Raw genomic sequence first — 24265 nt, forward strand, 5'->3', positions numbered from 1 at the left:
TCCTATCATCCTCAAAACTCAATTAACCAAAGTCGCCCACCCTTCTATCCAAACCAAAGTCATTCACTCATTTATCCAAATCAAAGTCGTCTACCCATTTATCAAAACCATCACCCCACTCTTCCCACCAAGCCACCCACTTATGAACCTTGTCCTTACCTTGACAAATATCAATTGTGCAACCACCAAAGACACTCCGCCAAACATTGCTCCATTTTCAAATACATGCCCTAAAACCCCACTTACCAACTCGAACCTACCTCGCTAATGCACACTTTGTCGCCCTTCCCACCACTACACTTGCTTGGCTTCTAGATTCTGGTGTCTCTCACCATGTCACTGTGGATTTCTAAAATCTATTCATCATGGCATCCATTTTAGCAATTATGTCATTCTCATTGATGACAACATAGGTCTTTAAATCATACACACATGATCCACCACTCTTTTTTCTTCCCACTCTAAACCTTTTGTTCTTATTGATGTCTTTTGTGTTCCTACTATGAAAAAGAATTTAAGCTTACTAATTTATTTTATGTTCTTACTATGAAAAAGGATTTAATATCTATGTATAAATTTTGTTTTCATAACAATGTTTTTATTGAGTTCTTATATAATTATTTTTATGTGAAGAATCGTCACATAAGGGCAATGCTTCTACAAGGATGAACTAAAAATGACGTTTATGAGTGGCCCTAATCAAGTTCAGTCACACCTCCACTACTTACCTTCTCCACCATCAAAGCACATATCTCCAAATGGCATGCTCATGTTGGTTACCCATTCTTTTGCATTTTGAACTATTTAGTTTCTTCTTATTGTCTTGATTTCTCTTTATCTATAAAATCCATTTTTTCATGTAATTCTTGTCATTTCAATAAAGCACACAAATTGTTTTTATTTTTATTTTTTTATATTCAACACTTATCAGTTTTGCTCCATTAGAACTAGTGTTTTTTTTTTTTTTTTTTTTTTTTTTTTATGTTTGGAGTTCTCATATTTACTCTCATGATCGTTTGAAGTACTACATCATTTTTGTTGATTATTTTACTCGTTACATTTGGTTTTACCCACTAAATCGTAAATCTGATGTTTATAACATGTTTATTCGTTTCAAAGCCATAGTTGAAAAAATATTTGAAATATTTATTATCACCTTATATACTAACAATGGTGATGAATACACTGTTCTAAAAAAATTCTTATCCAACAATGCTCTCTCCTTTTACAACACCACCTCACACTCTTAAACATAACAAATTCTTTGAAAAATGTCACCATCATATTGTCGAAACAACCTTCACCCTTCTCCATCACGCCTCCATTTCCATCACCTATTGGTCCTATGCATTTGAAACAGTTGTCTACTTAATCAATTGCATGTCTAAGGTCAATCTCTCAATGTTTTTCGCCTTTGAAACACTTTTTCGTCACCCTCATAATCTTTCCAAACTCCAGGTCTTTGGTTGTCCATGTTATCCATGGTTTCAATCTTACATTTCCTATAAGCTTGAACCCAAGTTTGTGCCATGTATTTTTCTTCATTCTCTCTCACAAAGTGCATATTGTTGTTTTGATCCCAAAGAACAAAAAACCTACATTTCTCATCATATCACATTTGTCAAGAATGTTTTTCCATGTCATCATCTCCTTTTTTACCTTTCATGTCTCGATTTTATCACAATTCACTCATGGCTCCCTTTCCAGCTTATTCCCATGGCTTCCCTCCCAAACAATTTCATCTCCACAACAATAAATGGTGACAATCACTCGGCCATAATTGAGACATTTTCATCCAAATTGCTTATTGTTTTTTCCCTATAAGATACGTTTTCTATTCTAGATTCCTTTCATTCACCCTATTTCTTGTTTTCCAACCCACCTCAACCCTCGCTTACTCCCTCCCTCCCTTCCCCTAATCTAATCCCATGCAAAGTCATACACCTATTCCATCACCTTTAGAACATATAACCCACCCCATGTAAACAAGGTCCAAATACAATATTTTTAAACCTAATCCTAAATATGTTTTGCTCAATACACCCTTGCCAAACCTACACATTGAACTCACTAGTGTTACCCAAGCCCTTAAATCACCCGAATAGCGCAAAGCAATGTCTATAGAGTTCACTGCACTCATAAAAAATGGTACTTAAGAACTTGTTCCTCCACATACCTTACAAAACCTTGTTGGTTGCAAATAGGTATTCAGAATCAAGTGCCACCCTGATGGCTCGATTGATTACTACATAGCCCGCCTTGTGGTGAAAGGTTTTCATCAACAACCAAACATTGATTATTAAGAGACTTTTAGCCTAGTGATTAAACCCACTATAGTACATTTAACCCTCAATCTTGTTATCCAACATAGTTGGCCACTTCACCAACTTGACGTCAACAATGTCTTTCTTCATGAGCACCTCAACAAGAATGTTTTTATGAGTCAATCGTCTAGGTGTGTTGATCTCAACCAACCATCATATGTATGTTATCTTAAAAAGGTACTTTACGGATTCAAACAATCACCTTGTGCTTGGCACCATGAATTACAACAATTCTTTATCTCCAATTGGTTTGTCAATTCTTGCTCTAACACTTCTTTATTTCTTTTTCGGCAAAATCATCTCACATTTTTTATGTTAGTCTATGTAGACAATCTTATCATTATAAGTAGCAACCTCGTCACTATTCAATAGGTTGTTACTCAATTAGCGTCTAAGTTCTCCATCAAATATCTTGGTGTTCTTTCTTACTTTCTTAGCATCAAGGTCTTCCAATACTTATCGACATCCTTCTCTCTCAACACAAGTATATCTAGGATCTTCTTACTACAGCCAAAATGGACAACACCAATGATATGTTGACACCAATATCTCCAAGCAACGTGTCAGTATTGCTTGACAACACTTCTCTAATAGTTCATTGTCAGTGCACACTAGTACCTTACTCTTACTTGACTAGATATTCTTCACTGTCAATAAGTTATCTCAATTTATTTGCGTTATCTTAGAGGCATAATCACTATGGTCTTTATTTTCATAAGAACCAATGTTTTGAAAACCATACTAGATCGGTCGATCCAAACACTGACTGCAGCATTTCTAGTCTGGTTCTCTCAATTGAACCGTCTAGCCATTGGATCAGCCACAAACTACCTGAACCAACAATCGGACTAGTAAACTGGACGGGACTAGTAAACTGGACGATTCTTGAATAACCGAACGATCCAATGTCTTCTTCCTTGCCCTTTATATCATTCAAGCCTACCTTTCCTATTTAATAGAATTTTGGCAAAAGCTCATCCCTATAGCCCATATCTGTTATAAAGCTCACCCCACACAAAGCCAATTAGACTGCATCCTAAGCCCATATGATGTGGATATGCCTTTACCTTGGATGAGTATTGTTTTTATAGACCTTCTTATTCTTATCACAATCCAATGTGAGATTGTTGATATTAATAAGTGAAAAAAAATCCACAAATCCACCCAAAAGCGTTCAAACCTCAAGTTAAGAAGCTAAGATAAGGCACCACTCACCCATTTTTTTTTTATGCTTAATATAACAAACAAAAGAAAATATATTCTTTTATAAAAAAAAAAGTTGTAATATTAAATAAAAATAACATAATATTTTTTTTGAAATTATAGAATTAGTTAAAATTAAATAATTGAACTTTATTTCATTTTCAATATATTCATATTTAAATATTATACATGTTTTATTTAATAAAATTTAAAATATTAATACTTTTACACTTATGCATGATTTAATTTGATAATATCAAAATAAAAAATTAATATTATTGATTTTAATTTATTTATTTATATATTTTAAATTTTTATAATTAAGTTTAATTTTAATAATATATAAATTATATATTTATGACGTCACTAGTTCGACTACGATTCAACCACCAATCTGACCATTGAATAATTGTGAATTGTAACTTTTCCAGTGTAATGATCGGTAAGGTTCTGAAAACATTAATAAAAACTCTCCAATGTCACAACATGCCTTCTCCAATGCCAATTGGGCTGGTAATACAAGTGATCGAACATCCTTCAGCGCTTATGTCATCTTCCTTAGGTCCAATGTTATTTCCTAGAGCTCTAAGAAGCAACGCTCTATTGCTAGGTCATCAACAAAGACTAAATATAGGGTGGTTGCCTCTATAGCAACTAAGCTCAACTGAATCCAATCACTTCTCATTGAACTTGACATCACTCTCAATTTTCTACCGACCATTTATTACGACAATGTTAACACTACCCATCTTTGTGCAAATCCAATCTCCTACTATCGCATAAAACATATTGAGATCAATTTCCACTTTGATCGCAATAAAGTTCAACGTACAAGGTCAACTACATGTCTCTTATTTTAGCTTTAATGATCAACTAGCATATGACTTTGACCAAACCTTTATCTCAACAATGATGGCAAGATTAATGCATCAAGATTGGTGTTCTATCCAAAAACTCCATCTTGAGGGGGCATAATAAGGAAGGTTAATCAAATATGAAAATCATGGGATTGTAATTAGTACATCCTTTATTTTAGTTAGATTGTTTTTCTTATTATGTTGGTTGTTTTAGTTTGACTACATACTAGGACAAGTATATATTGTACATAAACTTTTATCAATGAAATTTAGAGATCATTTCTTAATTTATTCCTTGTCTTGTATTTGCTTTAATATTAACAATATATATATATATATATATATATATATATATATATCCTGATTTTATAGATATTTTTTGGTGCTCTCCATTTCCATCACCGATTTAATGATTGGTGCTCTCTCATCTTACAACACCACCTCACACTCTTAAACATAACCGATTTTTTGAAAAATGTCATCATCATATTGTTGAAACAACCTTCACCTTTCTCCATCACGCCTCCATTTCCATGACCTATTGGCCCTATGCATTTGAAACAATTGTCTACTTAATCAATTGCAAGTCTAAGGTCAATTTCTCAATGTTTTTCACATTTGAAACACTTTTTCGTCACCCTCATAATCTTTCCAGACACCGGGTCTTTGGTTGCCTATGTTATCCATGGTTTCAACCTTACATTTCCCATAAGCTGGAACCCAAGTTTGTGCCATGTATTTTTCTTGGTCATTCTCTCTCACAAAGTGCATATTGTTGTTTTGATCCCAAAGAAAAAAAACCTACATTTCTCATCATGTCATATTTTTCAAGGATGTTTTTTAATGTAATCATCTCATTCCTGACCTTTTGCACCCCAATTCTATCACAATTCACTCATGGCTCCCTTTCCAACTTATTCCCATGTCTTCCCTCCCAAACAACTTCATCTCCACAACAATAAATGGTAACAATGACTCGGCCATAATTGGAACCTCTTCATCTAGATTGCTTGTTGTTTTTTCCTTATACGGTATGTCTTCTATATTAGATTCTTTTCATTCACCCTTTCTCTTGTTTTCTAACTTACCTCAACCCTCGCTTGTTCCCTCCCTTTCTCCTCCCCCCTAATCTAATCCCATGCAAAACCATACACATATTCCATCACCTTTGGAACATATAACCCACCCCATGTAAATAAGGTCCAAATACAATATTTTCAAACCCAATGCTAAATCTATTCTGCTCAATGCACCCTTACCAAACCTACACATTGAACTCACTAGTGTTACCTAAGCCCTTAAATCACCCAAATAATGTAAAGCAATGTTTGTAGAGTTCACTGCACTCATAAAAAATGGTACCTAAGAACTTGTTCCTCCACATACCTTACAAAACCTTGTTGGCTACAAATAGGTATTCAAAATCAAGTGGCACCCTGATGTCTCGATTGATCACTACATAGCCCGCCTTGTGGTTAAAGGTTTTCATTAGCAACTAGGCATTGATTATCAAGAGATTTTTAGCCTGGTGATCAAACCAACTATAGTACATTTAATTTTTAATCTTGTCATCCAACATAGTCGGCCACTTCACCAACTTGACGTCAACAATGTCTTTCTTCATGAGCACCTCAACAAGGATGTTTTTATGAGTCAATCGTTTGGGTTTGTTGATCTCAAACAACCATCATATATGTGTTATCTTAAAAAGGTACTTTATGGACTCAAACAATCATTTCATGCTTGGCACCATGAATTACAACAATTCTTTATCTCCAATAGGTTTGTCAATTCTCGCTCTAACACTTCTTCATTTCTTTTTCGGCAAAATCATCTCACATTTTTTATGTTAGTCTATGTAGATGATCTTATCATTATAAGTAGCGTCTAAGTTCTCTATCAAATATCTTGGTGTTCTTTCTTACTTTCTTGGCATCAAGGTTCTTCCAACTTATTGACATCCTTCTCTCTCAACACAAGTATATCTAGGATCTTCTTAGTATAGCCAAAATGGACAACACCAATGATATGTCGACACCAATATCTCCAAGCAACGTGTTAGTATTGCTTGACAACACTTCTCTAATAGTTCATTGTTGATGCACTTCTCTAATAGTTCATTGCGTTATCTTTGAGGCACAATCACTCATGGTATTTATTTTCATAAGAACCAATGTTTTGAAAACCATACTAGATCAACTGATCCAAACACCAATTGCGGCATTTCCGGTCTAGTTCCCTCAATTGAACCGCCTAGCCATTGGATCAGCCATGAACTACCTGAACCAACAATCGGACTAGTACACCGGATGATTGAATAACTGAACGATCCAATGTCCTATTCCTTGCTCTTTATATCATTCAGGCCCACCTTTCACATTTAATAGAATTTTGGCAAAAACTTATCTCTATAGCCCATATCCGTTATAGAGCCACAAATCCACCCAAAAGGGTTTGAACGTTAGACCTCAAGTTAAGAAGCTGACATAAGCACCACTCACCCACACTTTTTTTTTTTTTTTTTTTTTTTTTATGCTTAACATAACAAACAAAAGAAAATATGTTCTTTTATAAAAAAAGTTATAATATTAAATAAAAATATTTTTTTTTTGAAATTATAAAATTAGTTAAAATTAAATAATTGAACTTTCTTTCATTTCAATATATTCACATTTAAATATTGTACATATTTTATTTAATAAAATTTAAAATATTAATACTTTTATACTTATGCATGATTTAATTTGATAATATAAAAAATAAAAAATTAATATTATTAATTTTATTTATTTATTTATATATTTTAAATTTTAATAATTAATTTATTTTAATAATATATAAATTATATATTTATGACGTTACCAGTTCGACTATGATTCAACCACCAACCTGACCATTGAATAATCGTAAACTGATAACTTTTCCGATTTAATGATTGGTTAGGTTCTAAAAACATTAATAAGAATTCTCTAATGTCACAACATGCCTTCTCCAATGCAAATTGGGCTGGTAATACAAATGATAGAACATCCTTCAGCACCTATGTCATTTTCCTTAGGTCCAATGTTATTTCCTAGAGCTCTAAGAAGCAATGCTCCATTGCTAGGTCCTCAACAAAGACTAAATATAGGGTGGTTGCCTTTATAGCAACTGAGCTCAACTGAATCCAATCACTTCTCATCGAACTCGACATCACTCTCAATGTTCTACTAGCCATTTATTACGACAATGTCAACACTACCCATCTTTGTGCAAATCCAATCTCCTATTCTCACATAAAACATATTGAGATCAATTTCCATTTTGTTCGCAATAAAGTTCAACGTACAATGTCAACTACATGTCTCCCATTTTAGCTTTAATGATCAACTAGCAAATGTCTTGACTAAACCTTTATCTCAACAATGACGGCAAGATTTATGCATCAAGATTGGTGTTCTCTTCGAAAACTCCATCTTGACAGGCATGATAAGGAAGGTTAATCAAATACGAAAATCATGGATTTAATTAGTACATCCTTTATTTTAGTTAGTTTATTCTTATTAATTTTTGGTTGTTTTAGTTTGACCGCATACTAGGACAAGTATATATTGTACAAAAACTTTTATCAATGAAATCTAGAGACCATTTCTTAATTTCAACACTACCCATCTTTGTGCAAATCCAATCTCCTATTCTCACATAAAACATATTGAGATCAATTTCCATTTTGTTCGCAATAAAGTTCAACGTACAATGTCAACTACATGTCTCCCATTTTAGCTTTAATGATCAACTAGCAAATGTCTTGACTAAACCTTTATCTCAACAATGACGGCAAGATTTATGCATCAAGATTGGTGTTCTCTTCGAAAACTCCATCTTGACAGGGCATGATAAGGAAGGTTAATCAAATACGAAAATCATGGGATTGTAATTAGTACATCCTTTATTTTAGTTAGTTTATTCTTATTAATTTTTGGTTGTTTTAGTTTGACCGCATACTAGGACAAGTATATATTGTACAAAAACTTTTATCAATGAAATCTAGAGACCATTTCTTAATTTCTTCCTTGTCTTGTATTTGCTTTAAAATTAACGATAAATAAATATATATATATATATATATATATATATATCCTGATTTTATAGATATTTTTTACTCAGGCCATTGAGTGTTGCAAATTTTTATGCTACCAACCAAATTCATCACCATGGGAAATTGAATTTTCTTATAACCTTAGCAACAATGGATAATTAATTTCAAGATATCCTATGCAATTCATACTTTTCATTAATTAGCTTCATCAACTTCACACTGGATATCAGTCTTACAGTGAAAGCTAAAGCACATTTCTCCTTCAAATCTAAACGATAAAATTTCTAATTATCATCCTACCAGTACTATATGTATATCGATTCTTCCAATACATCTAAAATCCCAGACGTCAGCTTTGGTTTCTTCCCCATTTTCCCATCTTGTCCTTTCTATTTTCTCGGTGACCATGAAGGAATTCAGAGTATTATATGCTGGAACATGTGCACTTGACTTTAGTATCATTAAGTGTCTGCAAGAAAAAGAAAAAAAAAGTTTGGGGAGAGATCAGGATCAGAGTTGGTTGGAGGATCATGTGTGTTTGATTCAAAAGTAGTTTTTCTATTATACCTTGACCTGTTTCTGAAGGTCTTTGATGTATTCTACTGCCAAATCTAGCATATCTGCTGTGTTTGTTTGCTGCCAAAGACGACAAAAACCCAAAAAAATTTAAGCCTATCATCACAGTTTCCATGAAGATATGCAAGAGGGCAGATCAAGTTTTCAGTCTATACCTTGTCCATGTTGGGAAAAAGCTCCTGCAGTTTCCTCATTCTTTCGCTGATTCGGGTTCTTCTCACCTGAAAAAACACGGACCCCAGATGATTATTCTGAAGAAATGAATCATTGCATCATCTCATGGCAATGGGAATAGGAAATATTCTGCTTAGAAGACTTACTCTCTCTGCTATGCTTCTGGGGTGGGTGGCACATCCTCTTTTCGCTCGAATCTTACAAGGAACCGAGTCTTGGAAGTGCAGAAACTTCTCTATAGTAGTGATCTGAGGGAAGTTTCTAGGCAAGCTCAGATGGTGAGTCAAGCCAAGAGACCGATATCGCGAATCCACATTCTAATATAACCGAACAAATAAAAGCATCAGTAAACTTGAAAGGAAGCAAGAAGAATAGCAAAGTGAGCTGCCAGGAATCATACACATACCTGAGCTTCCAAACTGTTTAAACCCGAAAACATCTTCAAATCATTATCAGCAGCCATTCTTTTCAGACCACTGAAGGGAGAATCACTCCAGGAATCTGTTGTGAAGTTAGAAATGTAGCATCTGCTGTTACCATTATTGCCATCCTTGGGGCTATGCAGCCCTATGTTTTCATTTCTGATTTCGGAGATTTTAGGTATTAGTCCATTGCAAGAAGATAACCCAGATGAGAAGCTTATTTGATTGTTCAGTCTGCTAACCGACGGATTGGCTTCGACATTAGTACTGTTGCCTGCTTTAAGGTTTCCCATCTCCCTGGTTGGAGTAAATCCTGTCATTTGATAAGGGTTTTTTAGTTGGGACAAAAAATTTCGATATGATCTAATTGTAAGCTAGAGCTTCACTTTCTAGCTCCATTGGAACTTGAAGATTAAGCAAAAATTCATAGATTTAGCCCACATGTAATCCATTTCCTTGAATTTTTCTTTTCACTCCTTCCTAGAATTTTCCCTCTTTTTCCTCCTGTTTTTCTGTAAACTTTCTTCCAATCTACTCAATGGGAGGAAACTAATAGAAAAGCCAAAGTCAACTCTATTTTCCTGAGAAAAGTCAGGATGTTTCCTTCTACTTTCTATGCAAGAAAAAGGGCTAATATCTATCAGTTTTTCAACTACCAACCAAGTTTGAAACAAAAATGAATGAAGAAATGAAGAAAAACAAATACCATTTTCAGAAGTTAAGTTGGGGAAAAGTCCAGGAGGGGAGCTGCTCTGCCTAACAAGACTGGAACAATTTTCATTCCTGATTTTCATAGAATTCTCAGCGGCCATGGAAGTCATAAAGGAGCTTTCCATATTAGTCCGGGGACTCGCTGAATTATGAACGGATATAGTTTGCATTGGCTGGCTGTTGTAGATCATCTGGGAGCCATTAGAGTATCCATTCTGCAGTGGAACACCCTCCACCATCACCTCTTCTTCATGCTTCATAGCTCCAACACCCTGCAGGCCTTGAGAATCCGAACTACCCGACATGAGCCTCGCGAACATGGTTTCGGTTTCATGGCTTGAAGACTGAAGATGGACAGAGCTGCCATCAACAAAACTCCCAAGAAGTGAGCTTGGTGCAGATTGGTACCGCATTAGGCCTGAGTTTTGGTGGGGGTGGTGCTGATGATTATAGACATCTGGGGCCATTAATTCTCCACTTTTTCTCAACACTTCTTCTGAGAATTTACTGAAGGATGCTTGAGAGCCACCAAGACCATACATCTTCCAATCCAAAACACGATTCACAGCGCGATAAATATCGATTCCAAGCTCTTAAAATGCTCTTCTCTGAAGATCCCAATTCCAAATGCTGCAGAAAAAAGGCCAAAAAACTAATACAAAGAAGGCCAACAGTTTAGGCCAAAACTGGAAATGTTTGCATGGTTGCATTGCTATACATTCTCCTTGTGTTTACACTAGGTTTTTTGAGCCTACTTTGCTTCAGAATCATCATTGGTTTCTGGGTTTTTGACCCATAAGAGAGAGAGAAAAAGAAAAAGAAAAAGAGGATTGTTGGTTCAATGAAACTTAGAGAAAGAAGGCAAAAAAAGGGTTGTAGGACTGCACCTTTGGATTAGGGTTTTGTGAATTTGAACCAGAATTGAAAGCAATGGATCAAAAGGGTTTAAGGGTCTTCAAACTAGGAATGGCTCCGATTGGAGGAACAGAAAATAGGTAGAGAAACTAGAGAGGGAAGGAGCATAACCCAACAATCTTGTTAGCCCATTTTGTGTATTTATTGACCAAAACTTTCCAAAATGCCACTGGTGTTTAGTCTTATCACTGAAAATGCCATCTTCTGCATGGAAAGCCACCTTTTGGGTTGACCAAATTAGCCCTAAAATTGTGTGGAAATTACTAGGGTTTTGGGCCTTGGAAAGAAACAGGTGAATTGTTTATTCAAAGAAAATTGTTATAAAACTTGAAAGCATATGATGCTTTGCTTATGGGTCAAGCTGGCTTTCTTACAACATGGAGAGTTATTGATGGGAGTCTTTGGTTCTAGGGAAGAGGCAAGTAGGTGGAGAAGGGCTTTTATGGGATTAATTACTTTTTAATTTTTAGAACTAGGGGACAATTGTATAGGATTAATTTTTGTATTTTTCTAGTAAAAACTTTTGAAAAGAAAAGGAAATTGAGGAAATAAATGAATTTAATATGTTGACTTGTGGGTCACCCTTTTTTTTTTTAAGTATTTGAATGGCAAAAGTCATCTTCTTGGAGGTGATAAAGATAATCCAAAAAGGTATAATCATTGTGAGTGATATGTTGAGTTGGTTTATAAACTATGGTTGGAGACTTGGAGTTTGTTGGTTACAGCAATTATTATTCAATTATTTTTGTAAGTAATATGTTTTCTACATGTAATGGAATTTAAAACCTACAAATTTTATTTTATTTTTCTCCATATTAACATTTTTTTAATGAGCCTAAGCTGGTTTGGATTACAAATTGCACCACACACAAATAAAAGAAAAAATTAAATTCTAGAAGAAAAAAAGAAGAGAATAAGTTTTGGAGAAATATGTTTTAAAAAATTGACTTTTATTTTTCTTTATTTTTTTCTCTCATTTTTTTCAAAAACCACCCTCTTTCCTTCACATATTTTTCTCAAACTTTTTAAGAATCAAATATAGATTTTGACTATGTTTGATTCTAGTAAATTTGAGAGGAAATGTAAGGAAAAGAAAATGTATATAAAATAAAAAAGTAAAATAAAAAAATGAAGGAAAATAATAATTAAATTTAAAATTAATAAAATTTTGTTATGTGCTACTTTAAACTCATTTAATTTATTTTAATTATTCTATATATAGATTAGAAAATTGTAAAAAAAATAACTTTTCAATTTATTTTATTTTATTTGGTTTCTTTGTTTCTTTGTTTTTTTTTTTTTTTTTTTGGTAGTAAAACTAAATATTAGAAGATCATTTTTTAAGGTTATGTTTGATTCTCAAAAAATTCTAAGAAAAGAAAAAAAATGTTAAAAAAAATAATTTTATCATATTTTGTTGTATCATAAAAACTACCAAAAACTAAGTAGAAACTTATATATTTTTCAACTTATTTAATCTTTATATGAAAAGTTAAAATAACTAAAATATCATATAAAAATAATTTATTAATTTTAAATCTATTTTTTATTTACAATCATTCACTTTTTATATATGTGTGTGTGTGTTTCTTTAAAATTTACTATGGAACTCAACTTGTGATCCTATCTTGCTTTATAGGTCATTAGGATTCATATGTCCTCATTTATTAATAAATAGCAATTACAATTGCAGCTTCCATCAACCATTTTTTCTTTTTGTACCCAAAAAAAATATATATTTATATAATATATATGAACTTTGTGTTTTTTTCCTTCTACAATACTAATTTCCTTTTCTTGTTGCATATCATTTGTTGGGGCATTTCCATTCAGAGACAAGTGTCCATGTAGCATTTAGGGTTCTTTAAGAGCAAGTGATCATACATCAAGATGAATATCACTTAACATTAAAATCATCCTGTTTTTGCTTTCCATTTAGGGCACTTGTCTGAAACAAGGCCTCATGTGTCTCTAAATTTAGGATTCTTTATTGTAAATGAACCCTTTTTTTAACTTATATTTTAAAGAAAAATTCATATGTAATAAATCTTTCGTATTTAATAAAAAGTCATTGGAAGAAATCGGACAAGGCTATCGTTTTGCATATCATTTAAGAATCTTTATTCAAAATCGGTCTTTGTGCGCATATGCATTTAGGTCTTTTTTGTTATAAATAAAGGATCTAAGTGACCATATGATTGATAACACTACCTTAATCAATTCATTGTGCCTACTATCAAGGTATCTCATTCTTTTGCTTGTCAATTAAGGCATTGAAACAAGCATGTATACCGAGTTTGCTTGCTATTGAGGGTAACTTTTGCGCTAAAACAAGCCACTATGTGCTTGGACATTAGGATTCTTTGCTATAAATGAAAAAATGAAAAGAGTATGAATCGCGATGAACAACATTAATGTCAAAGATTTCACATGCTTACATAGTATTTAATGTACATATCTTTTGCATACCATGTATGGCATCTATATTCAAAACAAGTTTTTTGTGAATGTACCTTTAGGGGTTTTTTTTTTTCAACTTTTTCAATCATTATTAAGATATCTATTGATTAAAATTAGGTTCAGTTTTGTTATATTAACATTTTTTATACAAGATCTCTAAATTAAAAGTTGTATTATACTAGTAAATTAAAGAGACCGTTTGAGCAGCGTACAAGAAAGTTTTGACACAAAAATTGGATATTATGATTATTATTGCTAAAATGCTTATATAATGATGCCTATATATTATGTTTTTGTCAATGAAGTTCAACTAATCATGATTGATATTTGCTTTTAAAAGTTATTACGATTCATAAATAACACTTATTAATAAATAGTATCCCACCATTACTTCCACACCTACATTTTAATATACATGCTACTATTAGACTGTAATCTCCAATAATATTCATTAACATAGTCATGATGAATTAGCGTTTGATTTAGGGTATTTATATTTTGTATAATAGCTTATGTGTACATATAAACATGGTTTTCAATTGAAATGTCAATTAAATACTTAGTAAAAAGAATGGTTCATTATAAAAGTATCGTCTATTTCATATATCTTGTTTTGTTATGCTCAAGTGGGTTAAGAAAACTTTTTTGAAATACCCTTATGAGAAATATTTTTTGACATGAAAATATATTTAGTTAGCACGATCATATCATTGTAATTATCATCACATGTACTATTTTTTACTATGGAATTCAACTTGTAACTTTGTTGATTTGTTGGTTATTCCGATTTATAAATGACATTTAATGGTAAACAACAATTTCACTTCTTTCTCATATCAGTACTTTAGTACATAAATATGATACTCATTTTTCTACTTTCAATGTTGTAATGTTGCTTTCTATTGATAAGATAATGATTCTTTCTTTATTGTAATCGATTGGAATAGATAGAGAGTGTTCGTGATTGTTTAAAAAGAAATGAACCAAAAGATACGGCAGAGTTAGGACATTTATTATATGAGGTTAATTGTTTCAAAAGAAATGAACCTAAAGATACAGTAGAGTTAGGACGGTTATTATATGAGGTCTACCTAATGCTAGATGCAGAGACGCATAATAGATCGATATGAACATCATGAGTTGTCCCGTAATAAAACCAGTTATTATTGATACCTTCTTCTCGATTCCTTCTTCTCCTTATTCCATAACCTGAGCTGGAAGAAGGAAGAGATAAGAGGGCCTTATGGAGAATGTGGTCAGAAATCCATAATAGAGCCCGACCATAATGACCGAATTGATTATCTTCATGCATAAGGGTACTAGATTATCTAGTAGAATGGTTAATTATGATTTTTGCATGCTAGTTAGGGCATCTTTGTTTAATGTAGTTCTACTTTGAACATTAGCTTGTTTGGGAACCACAGTTTTTTAAATCTAAATTACTTAATGTGAAATAGTTCCTAAAATAAAGGAAATTAAACTCATACTCATTTTAGTTTTAATATTTGTTGTAGCATTATTAGGGCATAATTTAAAAAAGGACAATCTATTAATGTTGTTTTCTTTATTTATAAATATAATTTAAAGGATCATTTTTAAATTTGTATTAATTATAAGACAATTTATACAACAACTAAATGTTAAAATAATAATTAAAAAATAATCAAATTTTGAAAATTTCACTCCAACCAAAAGTTAAAATAAAAATCTCACATCCATCATATTTCATAAGATTATTTAAATATTAAAATGAATATCTTACATTTCCCTAGGCTATGTTTGGTTACTGGCAAATTTGAAAGAAAATGCCAAAAAAAAAAACTTGAAAGGAAAAGTATAAGAAAAATAAAAAATAAATTTAAATTTAATAAATTATTTTTATATGTTTCTTCAAACTCATTTTTTCATATGTACTTATTTCTTTCCATAATAACAATATTAAATAATTTTAAAATACATAAAATTTTAATTATATTTAATTTTCTTTTATATTTAGCAACATCAAATATGAAAAAATCATTTTCCTTAATATTTTTTTCATTTCTTAGGATTTTTCGAGAACAAACATAACCTTACATTCCATAAATCCATTTCTAAAGATATGATTATAACTCCTGAATTAAACGAAACTTGATTTTGAAAAAGGTGTTCATACTCGAATACTCATTGGTTTTCACGATTTTGTTCTAAATTGAATGTTGAACTATCATTAATTTCTCAATTAAAATTACAAAATGTTATTTTTGTTATTCAAAATATAGATAAGTACAACCTAACTCATTTTAATTACTTCTAAAAAAAATTAAATAAATGATAAAAAATTATTTAAATTATTGTTCAAAAATCAATTTTCTTTGACAATAAGTCTAGGACAAAATTTTAACTATTATTTTCTTACTTTACCTTTTGTATTTGTATTTATTTTAATGTATTAATTAAGAATGTGATTGGGCAGTATTTCTACTTAAAGCATTTTTAGTAAAAGTGTTTTCTCTATAAGTGTTTCTCTAGAAAACCCTATAAGTGATTTTCTAATGCTATAAAGTGATTTTTCAAAATTTTAAAAGTATTTCCTAAATTTTGTCAAACACCTAATTTTTTTCAAAAGCACTTTTTAAGTTAAAAACGCTTCCTAAAATCACTGTCAAACGAATTCTAATAATTCAATTCTACTCAACCCAAGTCAATGACATTAGAAACTTTTATTAAGAGAATGTGACTCCAAATGATTCAATTAAAAATGTTAAAAATATAAATAATTAATGGGTTTAATTTTTTTTTTTTTTAAAAATATTAAATCTAGGATTCTTAATCAAGCCAAACAGATAATCTTAGCTATGAAAAAATAAAAAATGAAAAAAGTCTAATAATTCACACATATTAAGCTAATCAATGGCAGCTAATCATGAAAGCATTGTATGTTACTTTTAAGCTTAATACATAAAGTAAACCCCACGCCTATGGTATGATGCTTTATTAATCTTTTATAATATTAATCCACCTAAACCATTCCATTATTTGACTTTGGCACAAAAGTCAACTCTTATCTTCAAAGAAAATATTGTACAAAATATTTAGGGTAATTAAACCCTAAATCATCTTATTTTACAAATATTGTTAACTTTTTAGAATATCTCACTATAAAAATAATATAGATGGTTGATTAGATGAGAATATCATTTTCATTTAAAAATAAAAAAATAAAAAAATAAAAAGTCGTCTTCAATGAATTTCACCTAACAAAAAAAATATATATATATAAATTTGTCAGACAAATACAGTCCTAATCTTTCATATGTGAAAGGGTTAAGAAGTATACGCGTCAATGTCAAACTGTTTAAATTTTTGTGTCCATTTAAATTAATGTGAAAGAAATTCAACACAATTAATAATTTTATCATTATATTTCTCATAATAATAATAATAATAAACCTACTTCAAAAAATCATTTTCATTTCAAAATCATAAAAAATAAAGTCAATAAAAGAAGAAAGTAGGTTATTTTGAGATGAGTGTGAAACTAATCTTTCATCTAAAAAGTCATCAAAGTCAAAACATTCATGCCCACATCAAGCTAATTTCCAATTAAAATAATGACAAAAAAAAAATATATAAGCCACACAATTAATAATTTTTAAAAATTATTTTAAAGAATTTCAATTGTTTTTCTCAAATCCAAGATGAACCCAAGTCAATTGAGCCATGTTCTTTGAACTTGGAAAAAAAAAAAAAAGAAAGAAAGAAACAACTCCAAAAAACACCATGGGTCTAAGAGCATGGTTTCTCAAAAACCCACATATCATTTTCAAAGTGCCCTGTCCCTTAGGCAACAAATCACTTTCTTGACAGCCATCTTTTTGTTGTCTCTTCCATTGGGGAATCAATTTCTTGTACAAGAACCACTGTTCACTGGATAAGACATAAGAAAAATGGATGGGTCATTAAAATGCTTTGACTCCTTTTTCTAAGTATATCATTTTCCTTTTCTACAAGCTCTATATAACTTCTCTTAACCAACTTCTTTTTGTACACTCATTATAATACAAATAATTTTTAATAAAAATTATGGTATGATTTTTTATTTTATTTTTTACTTTTATTTATTCGTTATATTTTATACATGGATGTTAAAAGAATATGACTAGGTCAATTTTAATTCTATTTTTTTCATATTTTGATCACATTAATACCTTCAATATCATACCTACCAAGAGTTCTAAAAGTTTTTTTGTAGTACTTCTATGTTGTACAATCATTTAAAGGAATTTGACGACAACTTTTCAAATTCATATCTTCGAAATACAAGTTGTGTTTGATGAGATACTATCATTAATTAGGTTTAACTCCTACAATATCATGTGAATATAACCGATCCTCGATATTTGATTGACGCCTCTCATTTATAAGATTTGACTCATGCATGAGCTCGTGATTTTAATTATAAGATTTTTAAACTAATATTATTGCACGTAAGTGAATCTTGATATAACAGTCAAGACTGATACAAATCATAAAGACTTGTACCGTCGCTTTAATTTGAATTGACATTTGAAAAGCCAAAAGCTTATTTTTTACGTCAAATATGAAATGTTTGGGAAGTTTTGATTAAAATATTTATGACTTTTAAAACAATTTAATATGAAAGTAATGATAAGGTAATTTTTTTGTTAAAGCCGTATTTTATATGCAAAAGTTCTAGACTTTAATAAAACTTTGATAATATCATACTTGTCTTTCTTTTAATTCTAAATTATTTGATCTCTCTCATTCATATTTGATCTCTCCGTCGATCATTTAACACAAAGCACAAAACAAATCAAAGAATTACAATATCAAGATAATAACAAATCTACTCTTAACTAAGTATATTTCAAGTTTTTTTTTCTTTTGAATAGTTTTCAATACAAAAAGTTTTTCACATTTCTTCCTTATTTCTTTAAAGTTTTGTTTGATTCCCGAAAAGTATTAAAGAAAAAATATTAAGGAAAATGATTTTTTTATATTTAATTTTATGAAAAATACAGAAAAAAAAAATCAAATATAATTAAAATTAGTTAGAAATTTATATATTTTAAAATTATTTAATTTTTATATAATTTAGGAAAATAAGTGAAATGGGTTTAAAGAAACATATAAAAAGAATTTATTGAGTTTGAATCTATTATTTATTTTAATTCAAACCATATAATTCAAATCATATAAAAACATATAATTCAAATCTCATTATTTTATATTTTAATTTAATTTATTTATATCTTGATTTTATTATTTTATATCATAATATATCATTTTTTTATACACGAATTATATTTATTTGTACTCAAATTTCATATGTTTATAGAATGAAGGTTCGTATTTTACTGTACGCTTTGAATGACTCATATTTAATATTCGGTAAGTGTCGATTGAATAATTTAGATTTTTCCTAATTATAAACTTAATCACAAAATTTTATTACTGTTGTTTGCCACATTTGATTGGAAATTGTAATTTATGAAACCTATCAACTCCCATCAGAGTATTAAAATAATCAATAAATTCCTTGACTATCGATGTCATGGTCAAGGTGGTTTGTCACTTTATTCATTCAAAGCATTTAATCGGCTATAGTATAATTAGTATTACATGTGAGGCTTAATAACTAACCAAAATAAATTAATAATCTGTTACACAATAACGAGAAGAGCTAATAAAAAATAAAATTAAAAAATAGAATAAAAATATATAGATTTACTATATATCATAAAAAAAAAATAGAATTGTAAGTAGTTATCGTAGAAATATAATCATCATAACCCTAAAACTATATATCATATTATAGTTTCACCACATATGTCGCACCATGAGCTTTACGGGTTAAATCAAATAGAATTCACATCGTCATCGAACTCTAACATAATGTAACCGTTTTTTAATTTATTTTTTTTTTTTTTTATAATTAAAGAGAGGAGATAAAATGTATTATCAAATTAAAACTAAAGTTTAGGCAATGTAAGTATTTCTTAAAGAAGGTATGATATTACCTTTTATTAAAAGGTGTAAATTAAAAAAAAAAAATATATATATATATATATATATATATATATATCTAGGGTTGATATCACACCTATCCCTATCCCAAAATAGGGTTCTCATAAAAGAAAGTCTATTTTTTCTTTTTACTTTGATACCAATTATAAATTGAATTTTGACCATTTCATCTAAAAATTGATTGATATTTAGTGAAAATAGGTTAAAACATTTTATAACATTTAAAGGATCCACACACAAGTGATATTTGTATACTTAGATATTAACTTATGAGAAATCAAAAGTTTTTTAAAAACTTAATGACAGTTTATATACTTGTTAAGAAAACTAATAATTCAAAAAATTAATGAAAAATAAAAAAAAAATTATTCCTTACTTAGATTTATGCAAGAAAATATTTTATATTCGATAAAAATCTTTAATACAAAATTTGTGTTTTAAAAATTATAACTTGCACTTCAATTCAAATTTCTAGCTAAAAATGGGACCTAGATAAAGTTTAAGCTTGATTATGATAGAAACATAAAAATTAGGAATAACATATTGTAATAAAAAACATTAATAAAATAGCATAAAATAACACTAGGAAGTTGTCTCAATGAAGAGAGCCAAGCCCACAACCTTCCAAAAAGCAAATTTTAAAAGTGCCCTCCAACCAAAAACTTGCCTTTTAGTAGGTAGTTGAATGTGTTTAGGTACCCACCAACAGGTAACACCCACCTAATGCTTGGTCTTTTGTGCCCTAATTATTGGGGCACATTCCCCACAAACTTGTTCCCTTAATAATAATCCTCTCAATGCTTAAGAAAATAGAATTATTGTGCTAATGGGAATCTCTCCCCACACACACATTAAGATTATAGAATCCAATAAGAGCTTTATTCTTTCTCTTTTTTTGTGTGGAAACAAAGCCAAATTTGTAGCTCAAGGAATCTATTGTCTAGATCAAGATAGAATAACCCAATTGTTCTCATATCCTTCAAGCATTTTTTTTTTCTTTTCTTTTATGTTCTTTTTCTTTTTTATTTTTATTTTTTTTGTGTGTGTGGTAATAGATGAGGACATGTTTTGGCCACTAACTAGGGCACAAAATCTTTATGAAGAGGACACTCCCCTCAATTATTGGGCAAATTTATGGGGCTTGAGTGCCCTATTTTATAAGGACTGTCCAAAAAAGTAGGGGCTGTTGGGTAGCATTTGTTTTTGGAATCCTATGATAACTGTTTAATTAGATAGAGCTTGAGTGGACATGGTCCTCGAATCCTATGATTAACTTTTTTAATTAGATAGAGCTTGAGTGGACATGCTCCTCGGATCCTATGATAACTGTTTACTTAGATAAGAGCTTGACTGGACATGCTCCTCTCTCTCTGGGCATCTTGAATCTTCTGTACATTAAGTAATAAACTTACAATTATGGGCATACATATTATAATATAGATTTAATTGAAAACCCAGATTAAATGTTTAGTACAATAATAAGACGGTCCATAGAATTTTTCTTAATCATACAAATCTATGAATATCAATCAGCTTAATTCAACAAAAAGCCCCTCTTAAACTTCATCTGGTTCAGTGATTTTCTATATAATTACTTGTGCTAGTACAGCTAAAAGTCCTGCTGAGGCACTCCTATGGGAATTCGCCCTAGTGGATGGGAGTGGGACAATTCTTTGTCCAAATCAAAATGCCCTGACCTTGAAAGGGTAGTGTTAGGCTGTTCGCCCAGCCAAGTGATCTCTCACAATGAATAAAAGGGGCCCAATTTCTATGCATGCAGTGACGTAGGATAAAAAGGACAGATCCGTGATTCTAATGTATAGGTTATGCAAGATAAAAAGGAGAAGGATGAGTCCATATCACCCGAGGTTTGCTTTACCACCAGCTAAAATAAATGCCTGGATGTTAGAGGAAATAGCCTAAAATATTGGTGCTACTAAATTTCATCAAAAATATGTTCTTTTCTTCCTCCCTACTTTTAAACAAACAACTTTCTAATGAGTAAGCAGACTAGAATCAAAGATGAATGATATTCCCATTGACAAGTTAGATATATACCATGTACCATTCCCATTGACAAGTTAGATATATACCATGTACCATTCCCTGAAAGCATAGTTTTCAGTATTGGGAATTTTTTCCCTCTGTTCTCAGAGAAGGAAGAAGCTTTTAAGTTTATTCCATGTTATATGCATCGATGCCACTCTATAAAAGCTATTGTCCAACCTACTTGTAAGTTGTAACTTTTAATGTTACATCCTTCTCAATGTATGATGCATCCTATCCTATATTCACACAAAATACTAGATGCTAGATCCTGTTTTGGTTCTCAATTAATCGATACTGTTAGGGTACTCAAGCCCCATGAAAAGAACTTGAATCTTACCTAAGCATTAACGTCTATAGCATTGAAAGTTAAAACACATGTTTTAAGGGTGTTTATACAGAAGTTAAACTCTTGCTTCCACTTCTTCTACTGCTAAACACAGGAGTTAAAAGTTATCCCAACCAAACAGACTCTTAAACTAGAGAAAAAAAGGATGAAAGAATGAGAGCTTTCTGCAAATTACACAAACATTTGATAGGATAATATGCATGCTCTAGGAATCTTCACTTGCAACAAAAGGTAAAAGACAAGTGAGTCATAAAAAGACAGCTTTCACATTCAAAGTCTAATAAAGTTGGAGCTGTTTGTGTGGAGGGAAACAAGGACACGTAAAGGCGTATTTGGTTCGATGATTTCCTGAAAACTTGACTTTTAAGCATAACTAATAGTTCCTTGTAAAAAAAAAGGTGAAGTGTGTGTCTTGAAAGCACAAGAGTTCCCCTATGAGAAGAATCACTCTCCTATGGGAGACTGTTTCTTTGGATATGGAATTTGGTAAGGGTAGCATCCAGTACTTAGATACTTGTTTTGTCAGTATTGTGATAAGAATTCACAGGTTGAATACCAATCTTTCCTTTCTTTAGCTACCATAGAAGGAAACTCGGAATATTGAAGCTGAGAAGATAAAGTGCCTATTGTCAAAAGAACTCATAAGTGGAGGCATTTACTAGGGCCATTTTCTGCACCTAATTCGGCTCGAATTAGTGAAGTGAACTACTTGGGACCACAGCTATGTGCCCTTGGACACGTCTAGATGTTCAGGTAGGGTGTGATGCCAGGGAATATAAAAAAAATGCCAGGAAAGCATTTTTATCATTATACTAGAATTTAGAATCACAATCTACACGCTATCTACGTTCTGCACTGCAAGCATAACAGCAAGGAAGGTTATCAAATATGATTTTCAGGATCTAATTTTTAAAATAACACCAAATAGAAGATCAAAGTCAGGCTTTTAGGTGGCTGACATCCAATTCTATTCCTATCAGTTGTTATAATTGAGTGTAGCACAACAGAACAGGTATGGGGAATTAGAATTGAATAAGCAATGTCATAAAGAAGATAGAATCAAAAGGAATGGAGAGCCTAATCTGCCCAAGTCATAGAAGTTATTAGGAACATTACAATTATGACTCAACTTCTGCTTCTGGTGACCAGACTAAATTAAATAATCAGATCCAATTCCACACTAACTGGGTCAGCTTGAAGGTTACCTACTTGATTCTCCACTTATGGGAGTAAATGAAACTAAATAATCATGAAGTATACTGAGAAATATGCACAAAGCTAGCCTAGTAAATTAATCAACAGAAAAGCTTGCATCTCAATGTACTTAACCTCATTAACTTCATTCACACACATACTTTGCGTGCCCTTCCCGAGCTTTTAATATATTTGCTTATTTTAACTATCAAAAATAATAATAAGTTTGCTCTCTCACACCACTCTTTTTTAAGAATTTTCCCAATTAGGTAAATCCAGTTGCACCATCGTCTGTGATAAATCCTGTGAGCTCCAATAACTACATATATTATTGGAGCAAAGAAAACTAATTTGGCTCATCAGGTCCTCTAGCAAACCTCATCTAATCAAATCTGTAACAGGGTTTCTTCACCAGACTGACAAGAGTTCCCAAACTTGGCTTGATTTAGTCTGTAGACCATAAATGAGAACGCAGGCTGCATGTGATGGGGGATCCCTTTGTACATTATGGAGGATGCAAAGATATAAATAAAGCACAAATACTTTTTTTTTTTATTGACAGGCAATAAAAGAGAATATATTAATAGTGCCTTAAAAAGAGCACAACAAAGTACACACAACTTATACAACATGTGCCAAAAGGCAAAACAAGGAAAGGAAAAACAAAAAACAACCTCCCTCTCTGAACTTCCAAGCACAAACAATCTACAAAGCCTCTCACAGACACTGATTGATGGTCTATGTAAAGCTTAACCCATTCCAAGAGAAAGGTACCCACTAACATCAATTCTGCCATATCCAGTTCCTAGCCACTTCACAAACCTAAAGAAGAAAGGCCTAGACACCTTTAGACCAAAAATCCATGACCATGTCTAGTTTTATCAGTATGTTTATTAAAAGGTCTGTGCTGCCCTAATTGCATCTAA

At 31.2% G+C, this 24265-nt stretch overlaps 1 protein-coding gene across 1 annotated transcript; it reads right to left on the reverse strand.

The window, feature by feature from the left end:
* Positions 1–8620: 8620 nt before the first annotated feature.
* LOC117927852 (transcription factor bHLH130-like) lies at positions 8621–11351 on the reverse strand. Its single transcript, XM_034847545.1, has 6 exons — positions 10341–11351; positions 9619–9947; positions 9359–9529; positions 9194–9259; positions 9030–9098; positions 8621–8931 (listed from the first exon to the last, which is right to left on the reverse strand). The coding sequence occupies exons 1-6, from the start codon at positions 10885–10887 to the stop codon at positions 8887–8889; spliced, it is 1227 nt and encodes a 408-aa protein (XP_034703436.1). The 5' UTR covers positions 10888–11351; the 3' UTR covers positions 8621–8886.
* Between the last annotated feature and the right edge of the window lie 12914 nt (positions 11352–24265).

The sequence above is a fragment of the Vitis riparia genome, chromosome 13 (genome assembly GCF_004353265.1).
Source record: "Vitis riparia cultivar Riparia Gloire de Montpellier isolate 1030 chromosome 13, EGFV_Vit.rip_1.0, whole genome shotgun sequence".
Lineage (NCBI taxonomy): Eukaryota > Viridiplantae > Streptophyta > Magnoliopsida > Vitales > Vitaceae > Vitis > Vitis riparia.